Raw genomic sequence first — 15,528 nt, 5'->3', positions numbered from 1 at the left:
GTGTCTTAGTATTTATACAGTTGAGCAAAGAAAGGAATTAGTGTTCATTTACTGCAAGTCTCCTAGTTATTTTCATAATTAGTATTGTGTCTGCTTTTGGGTAATTTCCTCTCACTTCTCATGGTCAATAGTCTGCATGCTCAGTCTCCCCCTTATTCACAGTGAGGTTTCTGGAGTGGGTGGCCATGGTCTGCTCCTGCTGGAATGGCCTTTTACCCTGTCACAGCTGATGCAGCACAGTTGCTGTGTTGGCTTCATCAGTTTGTTCCTTTTCTCGGGGGTTCTGCCAAATGTCCTTGTGCCCATAAATCCTGCATTCTTTGTGTCCACCATCAGAGGTGCATCCTTCCTCCCAAGCCTTGCTAACCTCCCCTGTGTCTGAGGTCACTGAAGGCTGTCAAGCCCTACACCTCACCAAGGCAATTGAGCCAACAAGTAACCTGCCTTTCAAAGGCCGGGCCATCCCTTTGAGCTTGGTGGCTGCTTCTTGTTTCATGGGGGTAACCTTGGTTCTTCTTGATGAGTCTTGAAAGCCACCAAGGCCAAATATCCAGGAACACATTTTGCTAAGAAGGATTTTGCATTTTGCAGCCTTTGCAGCAGGATCAGTGTCTGTGGCAGCGGGAGCAGCCGAGGCAGAGCGGGATGGCGGAGCTGCGGGCCTGGGCAGGATCCAGTGTGTTCCGCAGGGCCCCAGCGCGCGCTGCGTCCCGCAGGGCCCCCAGCAGCACTGCCGTGCCCGTCAGGGTGACCCAGAGGCCCCAGGACCAAGAGGTGAGGGGCAGCTGTGGGGCTCTGCGGGTTGGCAGGGGTGGGGGCTTGGCCATGGTGTTGGTGTCAGGTGCTGCTGAGCCCGCGGGACCTGTTGGGCAGGGCTGGGGCCCCACGGCTGCTCCAGGGCCCCTTGGAGCAGCTGTCTGGGTGGGAGCCACTCACAGGGATGACCCGCAGGAGGTGCCAGTGGATGTGGGAGGATCTCTGATGGATGTGGCACTCAGTGATGACACTGAGGAGGTGCCAGTGAAAGTCAAACGTTCTCCATGCTGGGACACTTGGGAAATTCATGCCTGGGCATGGCTCTTGGCCAAAATGCATGGATTTCTCATTGTTCCACGTTGTACTGCACTCACTAAACATGTCAGGGTAAAGGAAACTCTCTAACAGTATTTTCTAGTATTCGGAAGAGGTATTAGTATATTCCCAGCTGTGATGCCTAGTGGAGAACTCCAGCCACATGCACATCATTTTCAAAGCTTTTCCACTCTTTGATACAGTTTTAGCAAACATAGAAATTAACCTTAATTGGTTATAAATTACAATTCCACTAAGTAATATTCTATCTTCTGTTTCGTATTGATGTCTCCTTTCTCATGCTAATTAGTCCACATTTTCCAGTCCATTTATCATACCTTTTTAGATTTTATCTCAGCCAATTGTGCCTTCAGAATGAAGCAGTTGGATGGCAGCAGTTGTTTTTGTTAAAAAATGTACTTAGGCTGAAAAACATTTTAGAGATTTTTAAACTCTACTGGAATGTGACACTTTCTGTACTAAATGATGAGATCAGCCAAGTAACCCAAATTTGGTATATCTGATTTACCAAGGAGAAACTCTTTCCTCTTCACATCTGTGAAGAATTGCATCAAGAGCTGAGGAAAAGAGAAAGGGTTTTCATGCCTCTTGAGAGTCGAAATTCACCTCATGCAGATGAAATTCTTCTTGGAGCTGACTCTAGGATGTACTTCCATAGTGCCAGATAAATCCTAGTGTTGGGTCCTGCCCTGAATTCTTAATCTTTTTGTGAACCACTCTCACCTGGATTGTTAGCTGAGCACTGACCAGTTCAACTGTACTCAGGCACTTGATTTCAAGGGAAGCCTGTGCCTATAAATTCCAGCAATTGGGAAAGGATGACTTGCTACTTGAAGGCTTGGCTGCATTAGAGGCTAAGTGAGGGTCACTCTCTCAGGGCACTTTTGTAGCTGGCTGCTTTCAGAGGGAGAACTGTGTCAAAGCAGCCCTTTTGAGTGATGGGACAGCAAACCTTTGCAAGTGCAGCTCTTGTTTAAAATGAAGGGCCTTGTTAATCAGTTAACCAGTTAAGCAGATCACCTTGATGATCTTCAGTAGGCTGAAGATTTTACAGAAAATTTCTTCTTCCTTTTAGCCAAATGCCAGCAAGGCGTCGCACAATGGAAGTGCACAGGATATCAAATTGTATAACCCACTTGGAGGTATGGCTGCCTTTCATATTTTGCTCAATGTCTGTAAGATTTTCACCTTGGCAATTCATTTTTGCAGCATATTCTTGGGACAGGGGATGTCTTGTGTTCAGAGCTCTCAGCTGGAGGTGGTTTGGCCTCAGGTCAGCCTTGCATTGTCTTCTCAGTGCATTCAGGCACTGGTTTGTTTTCTCCTGAGAAAGCCTGCCAGTCCTTCCTTGTTCCCATACTGCTTGATGGGCTGGAATTTGGAGCATGGAGGTCAAGGTTTGGACCACCTTATGCACTTAAATTCACAGTTGTGGTAGCTAATGTTTTGGATTTACAATTAGATTTTGGAGTACCTAGGCATAGTGCCTATCCATAAGAATTAATTGCAAATTGAAAGAAAAATGACTGTGAGGAAGTCGCATGGAGAATTTCAATAAGGTCATTGTGGAGAACCATGCTTGATTTAATTTTTTTTTTGTCTTGGTCATTAATAAGTCAGTGTTGTCATATTACTGTGTTGGGTTCTTTTCAAGGAAATTGGAAGGAAGGCATTGGTGTCATCTTCCCAGTGGATTCCATCGCTTCCCACAAAGCACAATGTGCTTAGGGTCTGCCATTTGTTGTTAACCTGTTCTGAGTGCTGTTTCCCCAAGGAGCCTGGCTCCAGGCAGACACCAGGTGCACATTCTCCTTGCAGGCACTCAGTGGTGCTGCCTGCAGCAGTGAGCTGAGCCAGGTACAGCCAGCTGCCCTGAGAAAAACAGGCTCTCACCTGGCTGTGGCTGCAGTCACCTGCCTGCAGGGACATCTCTGCCCCTGCACATGCAGCTCTTGCTCTGCCTCAGCCTAGTGCAGAGCATTTTAAAGCAGCACCGTGGTGGCTTTTTGGAGAGACAACACTAAACTTCTGAATTTCTCATTCGGGCCATTCTGTTTCACATGTGAATGAAGATTTGTGTGATTCTTGGTGGTGGTCTACTTAGATCCTAAGGGAATATTTAACATTCAGTAACTGGGGTCTGAGGACTGGCAGTAGTGAGACAATTGTGGAACTTGGGGCCACTTCTGCTTTGGGCTGGCACAGAGAATCTCAGGTGAGACAGCTCTGGTTGCTGAGAGGGTAGAGCGTGCCTTTGCAACGTGTTCCATGCAGTATCAGTTTGGGACTGGTGTTTGTCACATAATCAGAGAATATGTGATTTGGAAGGGATCCACAAGGACATGCAAGTGCAGCTCTGTCCCCAGGAATCCCACCAGGTGCCTGTGGACCTTGTCCAAATGCTTCATGAGCTCTGCTGGACTTGGTGCCATGAGCCCACTAAGGGAGCCTGTCCCAATGCTTGACCACCCTGTGGTGAAGAACTCTTACCTAATTTTCATCCTGATGCTTGGTTATGGTTTCAGGTAATTTTCATTAGAAGTCATTCAGGAGTATCATTTTGGGAGGTCTTTTGCTTGAATGCTGTGGGAAGTTTCTGTACCTACATCGGATTGAACTTCTCAAAACACTAGCAGTGCCCCCACTCAATAACTGGCATGTTTACCTTGTTCTAAGTAATTGAAGTGTGTGATGTTTGTGTCATTAGGTTTGCAGGCAAATATCAGAGAGGCATGGTCCAAGGAACAGGAAGTGGAGAAAGGCATTAAAAGTTTGACCTACATTGAAAGATTGAAGGAGCGTGTAAAGAAAGGTCAGTCTGTGTGTGTGTGATGGAAGAGACAAAGCTCCCGGATGTCTCACCAGGACTCAGAGAGTCTCCATCAGACATCAAGCACGAGTTCCTGGTTTCAAAGCAGTGCCTGGTGTGTCATATTCCCTCCCTCGACCTGCTGGCCACGCTTCCCCTGGTGCAGCCCAGCACACGGTTGCCTTTCTGGGCTGCCGGCACACGGTGCCAGCTCATGCCTGGCCTCTCATCCACCAGCACCTGCAAGTCCTCCCCACCTTCATCCCCAAGCGTGTCTCAGTGCCAGGGCATGTCCCAACCCCAAAGATGCAGCACTTGGCACTTGGCCTTGTTGAATCCCATGAGGTTCCCAGGGCCCCAGTTCCCAAGCTTGTCCTGGTCCCTCTGGATGGCATCCCATGCCTCTGGTGCTGGCAAACTTGCCAAGGGTGCATTTAATCCCACTGTCCGTATCATTCTTGACATAGCTCACTGCTTGAGCTTACAAACTGGGGAAATCATATAAAAGCACCATGCATAAAAGTAATTTTTCATAAATACCACCCCTCCAATATCATTCCTTTACCAGGTATTTTTAAGGATTGTTTCTGCCTAATGCTTTACTGTTTGGATTCTTAAAACTGATCTATAAATGCTGAACAAATAGAGTTTCATCAGACTCGGTGCATCCTTTTGAATCAACTTCCTTGCCTTCTCCCAACCCCCATTTAACATCTCTTTTTGTGTTTTTCCTTTACTGAAGTGAAAATACCAGAGCTCAGGAGAGCCCCATGCAGCTCTCCAGATCTTGTGCCTGAGAGGAAGAGAACGATGCCCACGAACCCTGCCAAATTCTTCCAGAGACTTTCCAGGACTGTTTCCCAACGACCCATCAGAGACAGGGTGATTCATTTACTGGCTCTGAAGAATTACAAGAAGCCAGAGCTACTTTCCCACTTAGAGAGAGAGGGAGTTGTGGAAAAGGACAAGGAATCTCTTGGAAAGATCCTTCAGGAGGTGAGATCCTGGAGTCGCTGCCAGCAATGCTAACTCTCAGCTGTCTTACTTCAGGGTTTCAATTAGAAACTAATGAGAGGCTTGGGAAATGCTCCTGGTTCAGATTTTTCCATCAGCTTTACCCAGTTTCCCCCCAACAGCAAGTCCATGTGAAGAAAGAAAGAAACCTTCCAAACTTGGGAGGCATTGTTGTATTTTTCTAGAATGGCTGGCAATGATAAATTCTTTGTAATGTTCTTGCTTCTCATACCTTTTTTTAATCCTCTCTTTTCCTTGCACTCTTTAACTGCTTCATGGAGGAACTTCACAGGGTGAAACTCTCAAAAGGATGAAACACTTAGCTGAAGTCCTTAAAATATCCTGGGACAAATGTCATAGGAGAGAATTTTGGTAGCTGCCTAGGGCAGTATTTCACTTGAAGGGAGTTGGTGGCCACTCGATGGTACTTGGCTGCTGCTGGGATCTGTGGGGATTGCTTTCCAGGGGAGGGTGTTTCAGGCCAATCCTGCATGATAGAGATGGTTCCCAGCTTTGAGCACAGGGGTGCTTTGCTGTTGTGTGATCGAGTCTTCAACGTCCTTGGCACCTATTATTATTCTGTAACTTTTCCAGCTGTCCTTTTAGTTCCACTGGTATTTCATTATTTCTTTATGATTTCTACAATTTGCATTGATGGAAGGATTCAGTGGCTGTTTCCTTCCTTTTTCAACATTCCCCGTCCATGTAGGCTGTTGCTGAATTATGCAAGCATTAAGTAGCATATCATGTAGCAATATTTCCTTTTTAGCTATGAAAGAAGGGATTATAGGATTTCAAAGCTCAGCTCCTTAGAAGGTAAGAGGTGAAAAATTTTTCTCCTTTCCCTTTTCTTCTTGTTAATGTTTAAGGAGATTTTGAAGAAGTAGTTTCATGTTTGCAGTGTGAACTGCCTCAAGGTACTGGTTTGCATTCTGAAAGGGCTGTGTGAACAGCACTTCATCCTGAAAACTATTATTCACATTTTTCTTAACTTCACAGCAGGTGGCATTGTTTTTGGGTATAGATGACAAACCAGTAGGGTGAACTTGCTGAGCTCTTACACTCACAGCCTTCCTTCTCTTCCAACAGCCTTAGTTGTGCTTTTAAGAGGTGAATTCCTGATTCTGGGTATCTTGGTTACTTTTTAGCTGTTGAAGTGTAGCTCTAGGTAGGTTATGTCCTACAAGTGTTCCATAGGAAGCTGTAGTTTCCTTTGAGCAAGCACTTCAGAAAGAAAAGCAGTCCTGTTTGCAGAGACAAATGCCAGCATTCCATGGAGCTTCACGGGATGGTGAAAGCATGCCCCATTAGAGGCCCAGGCTGTGCTCTGCCATGGCAATGCAGCTGGGTGAAACAAGAGGGTAGCCAGTGTCCTCCTGAGGGTGGAAAAATATGGATTTGCCCATGGAGATGATGTTCTTCAGGTCTTACTCAAAAGAAAAGGAAACAGAAAAGAAAAGCCTGGCCTCTCCTTGTATTTCAAATGGTGAAGACTGAGAGCTGTGGCATAGGGGACTTTGACTCTCAAAGCTGTGTTAAAGACCAAAAAACCTGGATCCCTGCTGCAGGGAGAGGTTTTCATAGCATCCATTTCCTCCATGCTTGCAGCACTTTGGCATTTACTCACCTCCCAATTTCTAGCGCCCAAATGGACCACACCTCTTTAATATTGTTACCTCTTACATGTCAGCTGCTTTGTTCTTCACATTGAACAGAAGTTCAGGAAAACTGGTGAATGATTTTCTTTTCAGCTTTGCTTTAGCTTTGCAGTACCAGTTTTACATCTGTAGTCTGCCTTTAGGTGAAATGAACATTTATGTTTTAAATGTCTGTCCTTAGGTAGCCAACCTGGATGCAAATGAGAATGCTTTCAGCTTGAAGGAACATTTCTTTAAAGACATTCAGGAAGATTGGCCTGGCTACACTGAAAGAGATAGACAGACATTGGAGGTGACCCTTTCTCAGTAAGTTCAGTCAGGACAACAACCATTTCAAAAAGCCCTCTGGGAAATGAAGGTCTGTTTTCCCTGTGAGAAAAGAACGATGACTGTTGATAGTTTTGCTTTGTAACCTGAAATGTTGGACCATCCTTGCAGAAAACCAACTCCATCTCAGAATGCCACCAGCACCAGCCAGTCACCATCTCTGGGACCTTCTGAAGGAGATACTCCACCCAGAACTGCTCAGGTATTTTGTGAATTTTTTAAACATTCTCTACTATGAATGATGTTCTATCCCACTTGCTCCTGGTGTCCAAGCTGTGATATGAAGCAGTAGTGCTCTCTTTATATTGTATGAACCTGAGGCGTGTACTTCCAATGGGATTCCTGTATAGTTTTCCAGATGGCTGCAATGTCAAAGCCTGCAACAAGCTTGCACACGTGACTTGTTTCTCATGGTGCATAGGAAACTCTGCTAAGGACAAGATGTGGACATGTTTTTGGTACCTGGCTGTGTCTGTGCAGGGTTCTTGAAGATATGGCAGTTATAGTACTTAAAACATGCACGGACATGCCAGGGCTACTGTTTGAAGAGAAATCTTAGGGAAGTCTAGAATAAGGACAAATTCCCGTAGTGAGGCATTTGTAGGAAACTTGTTTTTCTGTCCTAAGCAGCATTTAGGCTCCCATTTTGATTCAGACTATCCCATGTGTGAGGAGAGGACTCTCAATAATCAGGGAATACCTCAGACTTGTCAGGCTTAAAATCAGGACATGGTCTGTTTTCCTACCAATACAAGAGGGCAAGGCAAACCTTTTGAAAGAATCTTGGAAAACATTGTATGAAAAGGTTAGTTTCCTAAAGATTAAAAATACTCTTTAAATAGAGAAGGGAGGACACAGCTCTGTTTTTCCCTACTCTTTTCCCAGCCAGAGCAGGAAATGTTGCAGGGCCCAGCATCCTCTTATGTTCTGCCTCCTTGCCCACAGGATTTCTGTCAGCAGGCAGGCACGGAGCTGTGTCTGGCACTTCTGCTCTGAGCTGCTGATGTGCACGGACAGGAGCAGTGTTTGCTCGGTAGGGAAGAGGCTGTGATCCAAGGTTTCCTCTGGAGAACAGCAGGAATGAGACCTGCAGCCAGATTGGCGCTTCTCTCTGTTGTTATCATCTCTGTTCTGGACACGCTGCGATCGGCACTGCACCGGCGGCTCCTTGGGGCTGCTTTAGGGAATCGTGTGGGTGTGTGACAGCAAGAGCTGAGTGTTTTCCTGGTGTGTCTAAGGCGAAACAGGGAGCAAGATAAAACCAACCTGAGCTCCCCATTTTGGGGAAGCCTTTGATAGAGGTGCTGAAGGGAGTGTCTTTGTCCCAAAGCCTTTGAGCTACAGACTAGGAGAAAGACTTGCTGAATACTGGGGTGAGAAAGTAGGGATGAAATAGAGAACATATTTAGCTGCAGCACTCCTTGTTTGACAGGCTGTTTTAGGTAAGAAAGGTGTGTTTTCAACCATTGCCAGTTCAGAAATGTTGCTCTTCCAGAATGGGAGCAAAACTAATCGGGATCATCTTTGCAGAAACGGCCTCTGGCTTTTGACTTTCTCAATCCTGTGATGGGCAAGAAGCAGAAAATTGACCAGGAGCCCAGTGATGTCCAGCCAGCAGCTGGTGGCCACTCTCCTTCTTTCTTGGACCTGCCTTCCACATCCTGTTCAATTTTGAAGCTGTCTCCAAGTGTCAGATTGATTTCCACTTCCACCCGTGAAAAACAACAGAAGAATAAGGTTCAGACACATTCTGAATTCCCAGTGTCTGCCAGGGTGCAGGGGAAGACTCCCAAGTCCGAGGGTGAGTAAACAGAATGAGACAGGGTAAAAAAATCCCATCCTTTGGATTTTTATGAAATGCTTGCCATGATCAAAGCCAAAGAGAAGAGAAGAGAGCTCAGGACCCAGGCAGAAAAGGAGTCGCACAATCCAAGTGCAAAGGGTATTAAACTGATGGACCCCTTTTAGATATGCTACAATTTCATTTTTTACTGGATATCTGTATGGTCTCTTAGTAATTTCCAGCCTCTCATCCACCAGCACCTGCAAGTCCTCCCCACCTTCATCCCCAGGCATGTTGCAGTGCCAGGGCATGTCCCAACCCCAAAGATGCAGCACTTGGCACTTGGTCTCGTTGAACCACATGAGGTTCCCAGGGCCCCAGTTCCCAAGCTTGTCCTGGTCCCTCTGGATGGCATCCCATGCCTCTGGTGCTGGCAAACTTGCTGAGAGTGCACATATTCACACTGTCCATGCCATTCTTGACATAGCCAATGCTTGAGCTTACAAACTGGGGAAATCATATAAAAGCACCATCCCTAAAAAGAAGTTTTCATTAAAACATCTCATCCAGTATCACTCCTTTACCAGGCATTTTACTGCCTGTTTCTTTTTGAATTCTTTTGGATTTGTAAATGCCCAGCCAATAGAGGTTCAACATTCTTGGTGCACCCTTTTGAATCAACTACCTTGCCTTCTGCAAACCTGCAATTTGAACTCTTAGTTTCTGGTTTGCCCTCACTTTAGGAGAAGAAGCAGAGGTCAGAGGAGCCCAACAGAACAATCCATGTCCTGTGCCTGGGAAGAAGAGGATGGTGCCTGTGAGACTTGCAGACATCGACTGGAGCGGCTGCGCTGCTGTTTACGGCCGACCCTACAGGGACAGGGTGATTCATCTGCTTGCTCTGAGGGATTACAAGGAGCCAGAGTTACTTGCTCGGCTGCAGAGAGATGGAGTCAGGCCAAAGGACAAGGACTCCCTTGGAAAGATCCTTCAGCAGGTGAGATCATGGAGCTTGTGCCAGCAATTCTTCCATCATGCTGTTCTGCTGTTCATAATTTTACTACTTCCTCACCTGTTCAAATTAGAGACTTTCCCAATACTCCTTCAATATAAGTTCCACTGGTATTTCTTCCTGATAGGCTTTCATCAGAGGCACACCCATGGAAAGATTCAGTAGCTCCTTCTTTCCCTTTTAAATATTCCCCATGCACCTAGGCTGTTGCTGAATTATGCAAGCATTATTATATTAAATAGGATTATTTCCTCTTTAGCTAAGAAAAAGAGCTTTGGAACCATGGCAAAGGACTCAAATTCAACATACAGTTGATACATAAGTGGATACAGTTTCAGTTGTTCCCAGGGTGACTTGTAGGAACTCATTCCCTGAACCTGCAAAGTTTGTTGCTGTGTTTGCCCAGGGCAGTGGCAGGGCTTTTTCACCTGAAGACATTCACAACATAATGAGAGCCATGTTCTGCCATCCCAGCTGAAGTAGCTCCTTTAATTTCTGTAGTTTGCATATAGGTGTAATGAAGATTTGTTTTTCCGAACCTCTGCCTGTAGGTAGCCAACCTGAATGCAAAGGAGAATTCCTTCAGTCTGAAGGAACATCTATTTCAAACCCTTCAGACTGATTGGCCTGGCTACAGTAAAATTGAGAGAGAGAATTTGAAATTAATACTTTCTAGGTAAGTTTAGTCTCTTGGGGAAGGAAAAGAGCCTTTTCAGAAAAAAAGCCCTGGGAAATGAAGCCTAGATTCTTAGAATATGCTGCACCAGCAGAGGCCCATCAGGGTCATGGAATCCAACTCCTGGCCCTGCACAGACACCACGAGAATCACACCCTGTGCCCAAGAGAGTTGTTCAAACTGTTCTTGAGCTCTTGCTGCAGTGACCACTGGCCTGGGGAGCCTGTTGCAGTGCTCAAGCACCCTCTGGGCCATGAATGTTTTCCTGATGTCCTGCCTAAAGCCCCCTCAACTTTACTTCATGTTTTTCCCTTGAGTCCTGACACTGAAGGTCTGTTTTCCCTGCAAGGAAAGAACTATGACAGTTGATATTTAGGCTTTGTAACATGAACGCTTGGACCATCCATACAGAAAATCAGCTCCATCTCAGAACACCACCAGCAGCAGCCAAGCAACGTCTCCAAGGCCTTCTGAGAGAGATGCTCCAGCAAGACCTGCTCAGGTATTTTGTGCATTTTTAATATTCTGCATTGTACAGTAAATTTTAGCAGACTTGCTGGTGATGTAGAAGCTGTGATGGGAATATGCAGGATCAGGCCTGGGCATGTTTTGCCACACACTGCTGTGACCTCAAGGTTGTGATAAGAAGAGAGGATCCAGCAGGGGTGGAGCAGCATTGTCCTGATCCAACTTTCTGCTCTGCCTGGAGACTTGAGCTCAGCCCCCACCCTCAACTCAATCCTTGGAGAAGGGCTCAAAGGGCTGGCTCTGCCTGTGACAGAACTGCATGAAAAATCTCCTGTGCATAAGAGGCTGCACCAGGCTGGGGCGGATGGAGCCCTCTTGCTATCTTCTCCCTCTGTCTCTCTGTCACTCTCATTGTTGACCCCAGCTCTGCACTATCCACATGGCTGGACAAAACACAGCACCTACAGAATGGTGCTATTCCCTCACTCCCTCCTCTGCCTTAATTTCTCTCCTCCCTCCCTCTGCCTGGGCACAGCACGGCTGTCCTGTTCTACTCCATCCCCGGCCCTGAGGTTTGCTGTGCCTGTGGGGAGCTTGTGGCCGTGTGTTGTGGCTCGTGAGGCAGCACCTTTGAGAAGCTCCTTGGGAGGAGCTGAGAGATGACTGAAGGGCTCTGAGCAACAGCAAGGGCTCGTTGGTAACCACTTGTGAAACTCTCTTGTAGAAGTTTAAAGGCTTGTTAGCCAACAGCTTTTGAGTCTGCGGAGTGGGTGAGCCTGCTGGATTTAAGACAGCTGTACCTAAATGCACAAGAGTTTCTGGACATGTGACTGGTGTCTGTGTTCATCCTGATGAGAATTCACAACCAACCATCCCATCCTGTACTCATGGGTTGTAATAGTGAAGCATTAATCTTGTTTTTAACACATAAAACTCCAAAACAGCCAGGTTCCTCTGTAATAAATTGTGTGGGTGTTTGATAGCAAAAGCTGAGTCTTTTCCTGGTGTGTGCAAGCAGTAATTGGGACCTAGACAAAACTTACCTGGCATCCCCATTTTGGGGAGGCTTGAGCTGCTGAAGGGAGTGTCTACTTCCCAAAGCCTTTTAGCAGCAGACTTGGAGAAGGACTTGCTAAGTGCTAAGATGAGAAAGTAGGAATGCAGCAGAGCAGATATTTACCTGCAGGTCTTCCAGGTCTGACAGTTATTTTTAATTAAAAATGGTGCATTTTAAAACTTTGCCAATTTACAGATGCTGCTTTTTTAGAATTGAGAGCAAAACCTGATTGTGATCATAGAAGAATGAATTATTTTCCTGTTGTTGCAGAAACGGCCTCAGGCTTCTGGCTTTGTCAGTTCTGTGAGGAGCAAGAAGCAGAGAACTGAGCAGTAGCCCAGTTACATCCAGGCAGCAGCTGGTGGCCGCTCTTCTTCCTGGGTGCTGGCTTCCCATTCTACAGGGATGTCAAAGCCAGCACCCTGCCTCCAAGTCTGGGCTCCATTCCCCTGCACCCTTTAAGTTAAAAAAAAGACAAATATTGGAGTTCTAGAATGCCAGCACTTGTGTAGAGGACTGCCTTATCCAAAAAGATGTGAAGAGAACTGGGGAGGCTGAAGCAGTAGTGTCCCTTGGATTTCAATGAAGGTATTAATGTGCTGCTTTTCCCAACTCCAGTGTGGACAATGATGGAGTAAAATTTGATTATTAAGAGAAGCCTCTGTCCAAATTTTGGTGCAACCAAAACCATATTTCAGAGTTAATACTACAGATGTTGTTTACAAGTAAATGTGAACTAGGGAGATAGAAAGGTAAAGGAGGAGATGGGCCAGGTGGGGGGAAGTGCAGAGATGAACACCAAGGTAGGTTAGACTCGGACGGGCCCTCCCTTCCTGCAGTGCAGCTGCACAGGCTCAGCTGCAGCAGTGCTGCTGCATCCCCTCATGGCATTTGCAGGAGACGAGGGAGAAGTGTGTGTGTGGTATAAAGCCCTGGAAATTGCTCGCAGCTTGTGTCGGGGCAGTGATGTTGGCAGGGGCAGCCAGGCCTCCTGCAGCTCTGGGGCTCTGGGGCAGCTGTGGCCTTTGGAGCAGCGTGGCAGGGCCCCGGCTCACACTGGATACAGCCAGGGATGCTCCGTGCCAGGCTGAGGGCAGGGCTGGCCCTGCAGGGCAGCAGTGCAGTGAGGCCCGTGCCAGGGCTCTTGCCAGCAAATGTCACTGGGCAGAAGCCAGTAGTGCAGGCTACTGCTTCACTGGTGCCTCCCAAAATGTGGAAAGGTATCTGTAGTTTTCTTTTCAAAGGTGTTCAACACACCAGTCAGGTGTATCTGGCCTGGGATGCATCCCTAGCACAAGTTGTTGTCTGTCCTACTACTGAATTTCAACTTGTTAGCAATTTACTGCTTGTCAATATTAATCTCAGGGTGCTTTGAAATGTTCATTTCCATGTGGAGGGAGACTTTGTCATCCCAAACAATCCAGGTCTTCAGGCCCAGAGGATCAGAAGCATTGGTGTGAGAGTGCTGGCAAGTGGCATCTATTATTCTCATTGCCACTTCATCTTGGATTTGTATCATCAGCTTGATAAACCTCACACCTGGAATGAGGACAGTTTGACTCCCACCGGTTGCTTTAAGCATTAATGAGTTTTGCCTTCCTTAGGAGCTGATGTGCTTTGGGTTTTTGTTGTTGTAGTTTCTGACTTGTCTAGAGTTTGTTTTTTGGTCTGCATTATAACAGCCTCAGTTTGCAAAGTTCCCTCAAGAGTGGTGGCTCTCAGAGAAAAATAGCTCAAAAGATAAACTAAGTGTATTTTTACTGTTTTACATTAATAAAGCCAGACTGGACTAGCTGAGTATGCCTCAAGGCTATTTTGTAGGAAAGGTCATGAAATTCTAAACTCTGCAGAAATGTTGGCACACACTAATTCTCTTTTGATTTCTCCTTCATAGGGTAGCCCCAGCTACTCTGAGATGAAGAGCAGGTGCCAGTAGCTCCACAAAAAGCTGTCCCACATTCAGCAATGAGTATCTGAATTTGGCAAGCAGCAAGTCCTGGAGTCCTGGCACCAGTCTTCTGCTTCAGCAAAGGAACATCTATGAGCTCCAGCTGTTTTATTTTAAAAGATTAGCTTTTTAGGTTTCTTCAAGTTAGTAATAAGGAGATGATTATTTGTTTAAAATGTAGGATTAGATAGTCTAAGATTAGAGAATTTAGTCTTGAACTTTAGCAATAAAGAAGTTGCATTATTGTTAACTCCTCTTATTGTCAGTTTTATCATCTTTGGAGAGTCTTCTGGTCAGATATTCTCTTCAAGACTTAGCTCTGTCCACTGAATGAAACTTATCAGTAGAGAATGGAAGCCCAGTACTTCTATTATGAAATTGTGCACCTATTAAGAAAATATTGTAGCAAATGGAATTTCTTTATGACAAGAATAAGCCTGTTTTCTGATTTACTTGTTAATTTAAAATCTTTGCCTTAAGGGGTGGAAAGGGTAGAGGACAACCTCCACCCCAAATGACCTTGTTGTGGAGGGTTGCAGAGGAGTGCACATGGGCTGCTCTAAGCTGTCAGCTGAAGCAGCTCTCAGGGCAGCTTGGAGATCATGGCCTCACCTTGTCATGAGCCAGGGAAGATCCAGATCTCTGTAAGAGTTTTGTAAAAGACATGGAGAAGTGTTGGAGGCAAGGTACTACAATAGGTTTAAAAAGAGAAATTCCGTTCAAGTGTCCCTTCAGGATCACTATCAGTTTTGTAGATTTCTCCAAACTAGTCAGTCACAACCTGTCTTTCTAGAGAGACACAGATGTTGATTCCTGCACAGACCAATGGGGACTTTGATGTCTAGTTCTTTTCCTAAATTTCCTGCCATTTATTTATTCAGCTGAAAAAGAGGACATGTGTCTTGGGTTGAAAAGACAGGAGCCTGTGAAGGAAGGCAAAAGCCTCCTGTGAAATGGAGAAGGTAAACCCCTTCCCTCCGAATTATCACAACTTCAGAATTAAAAAAAAAAGGCTCTCAGGCAAAGATATGGGAAACGGGAATAACAGTTCTTTACTGGAAGAAAAAAAAAACCAACTAAATAACAATGTAATTTAACACAAGCAAAACAACCACTGGCAGAGTGAGAAAAACCTGGCACCCTGAGAAGTCAGGGTGCTGATAGCAGTCCAGCCAAATGGTGGCTGCTCCTCCTGGAGCGGCGATCTGCAGAAGGGTGTAGATCCCTTCCGAAAATGCGGCGAAGGAGCAGCTGGGCCTCAGTTCCTGATTCCACTCGGAAATCCAGCGAAGAAGGCTGTCTGTGGTCTCAGAAGTGCTTGTTTTATGGTGGCAGGGATGCTTGGCTCCTCCCTCTGGGTGGAGCATCTCCCAATGGGATGATGTAACTAATCTTACCAGCCACAGTGAGTAATTCAATAGCCCATTAGCAGGAGATTATCTTCCTGGCAGTGTCATTGTTCTTGGAAGAGATAAGAAAAACTGCCTAACCCCCAACAGATGGCAAAAAAAGAATACATGCTTATTTTACAAGCCAGGACATTATATAGCCCATTAGCAGGACATTGTCTTCCGGGCAGTGTCATTGTTCCTGAAAGAGATAAGAAAAAACTGCCTAACCCCCAACAGATGGCAAAATAGAATACATGCTTATTTTACAAGCCATGACAACATGTTAGCAACAA

The 15,528-nt window shown here is 45.9% G+C and overlaps 1 protein-coding gene across 1 annotated transcript; it reads left to right on the top strand.

Annotated features, from left to right (window-relative positions):
• Positions 1–701: 701 nt before the first annotated feature.
• Positions 702–14,094, top strand: LOC135298433 (RNA polymerase II elongation factor ELL2-like). Its single transcript, XM_064415991.1, has 12 exons — positions 702–774; positions 2,168–2,234; positions 3,800–3,904; positions 4,644–4,897; positions 6,755–6,879; positions 7,012–7,102; positions 8,431–8,701; positions 9,427–9,680; positions 10,247–10,371; positions 10,783–10,873; positions 12,167–12,484; positions 13,791–14,094. The coding sequence occupies exons 4-11, from the start codon at positions 4,712–4,714 to the stop codon at positions 12,230–12,232; spliced, it is 1,209 nt and encodes a 402-aa protein (XP_064272061.1). The 5' UTR covers positions 702–774; positions 2,168–2,234; positions 3,800–3,904; positions 4,644–4,711; the 3' UTR covers positions 12,233–12,484; positions 13,791–14,094.
• Positions 14,095–15,528: the final 1,434 nt, after the last annotated feature.

Source organism: Passer domesticus, chromosome 4 (assembly GCF_036417665.1).
Source record: "Passer domesticus isolate bPasDom1 chromosome 4, bPasDom1.hap1, whole genome shotgun sequence".
Lineage (NCBI taxonomy): Eukaryota > Metazoa > Chordata > Aves > Passeriformes > Passeridae > Passer > Passer domesticus.
Note: the sequence above shows the minus strand (reverse complement) of the source record. Positions and strands in the feature narration are given on the sequence as shown.

What these genes read in the sequence shown, in the direction of transcription:
- LOC135298433 (XM_064415991.1), top strand. Translation starts at nt 4,712, where the DNA reads ATGCCCACGAACCCTGCCAAATTCTTCCAGAGACTTTCCAGGACTGTT. An exon ending in TTGAAATTAATACTTTCTAG is followed by an intron (nt 10,372 to 10,782) that starts GTAAGTTTAGTC and finishes CCATCCATACAG; the next exon opens with AAAATCAGCTCCATCTCAGA. An exon ending in CTCCAGCAAGACCTGCTCAG is followed by an intron (nt 10,874 to 12,166) that starts GTATTTTGTGCA and finishes CTGTTGTTGCAG; the next exon opens with AAACGGCCTCAGGCTTCTGG.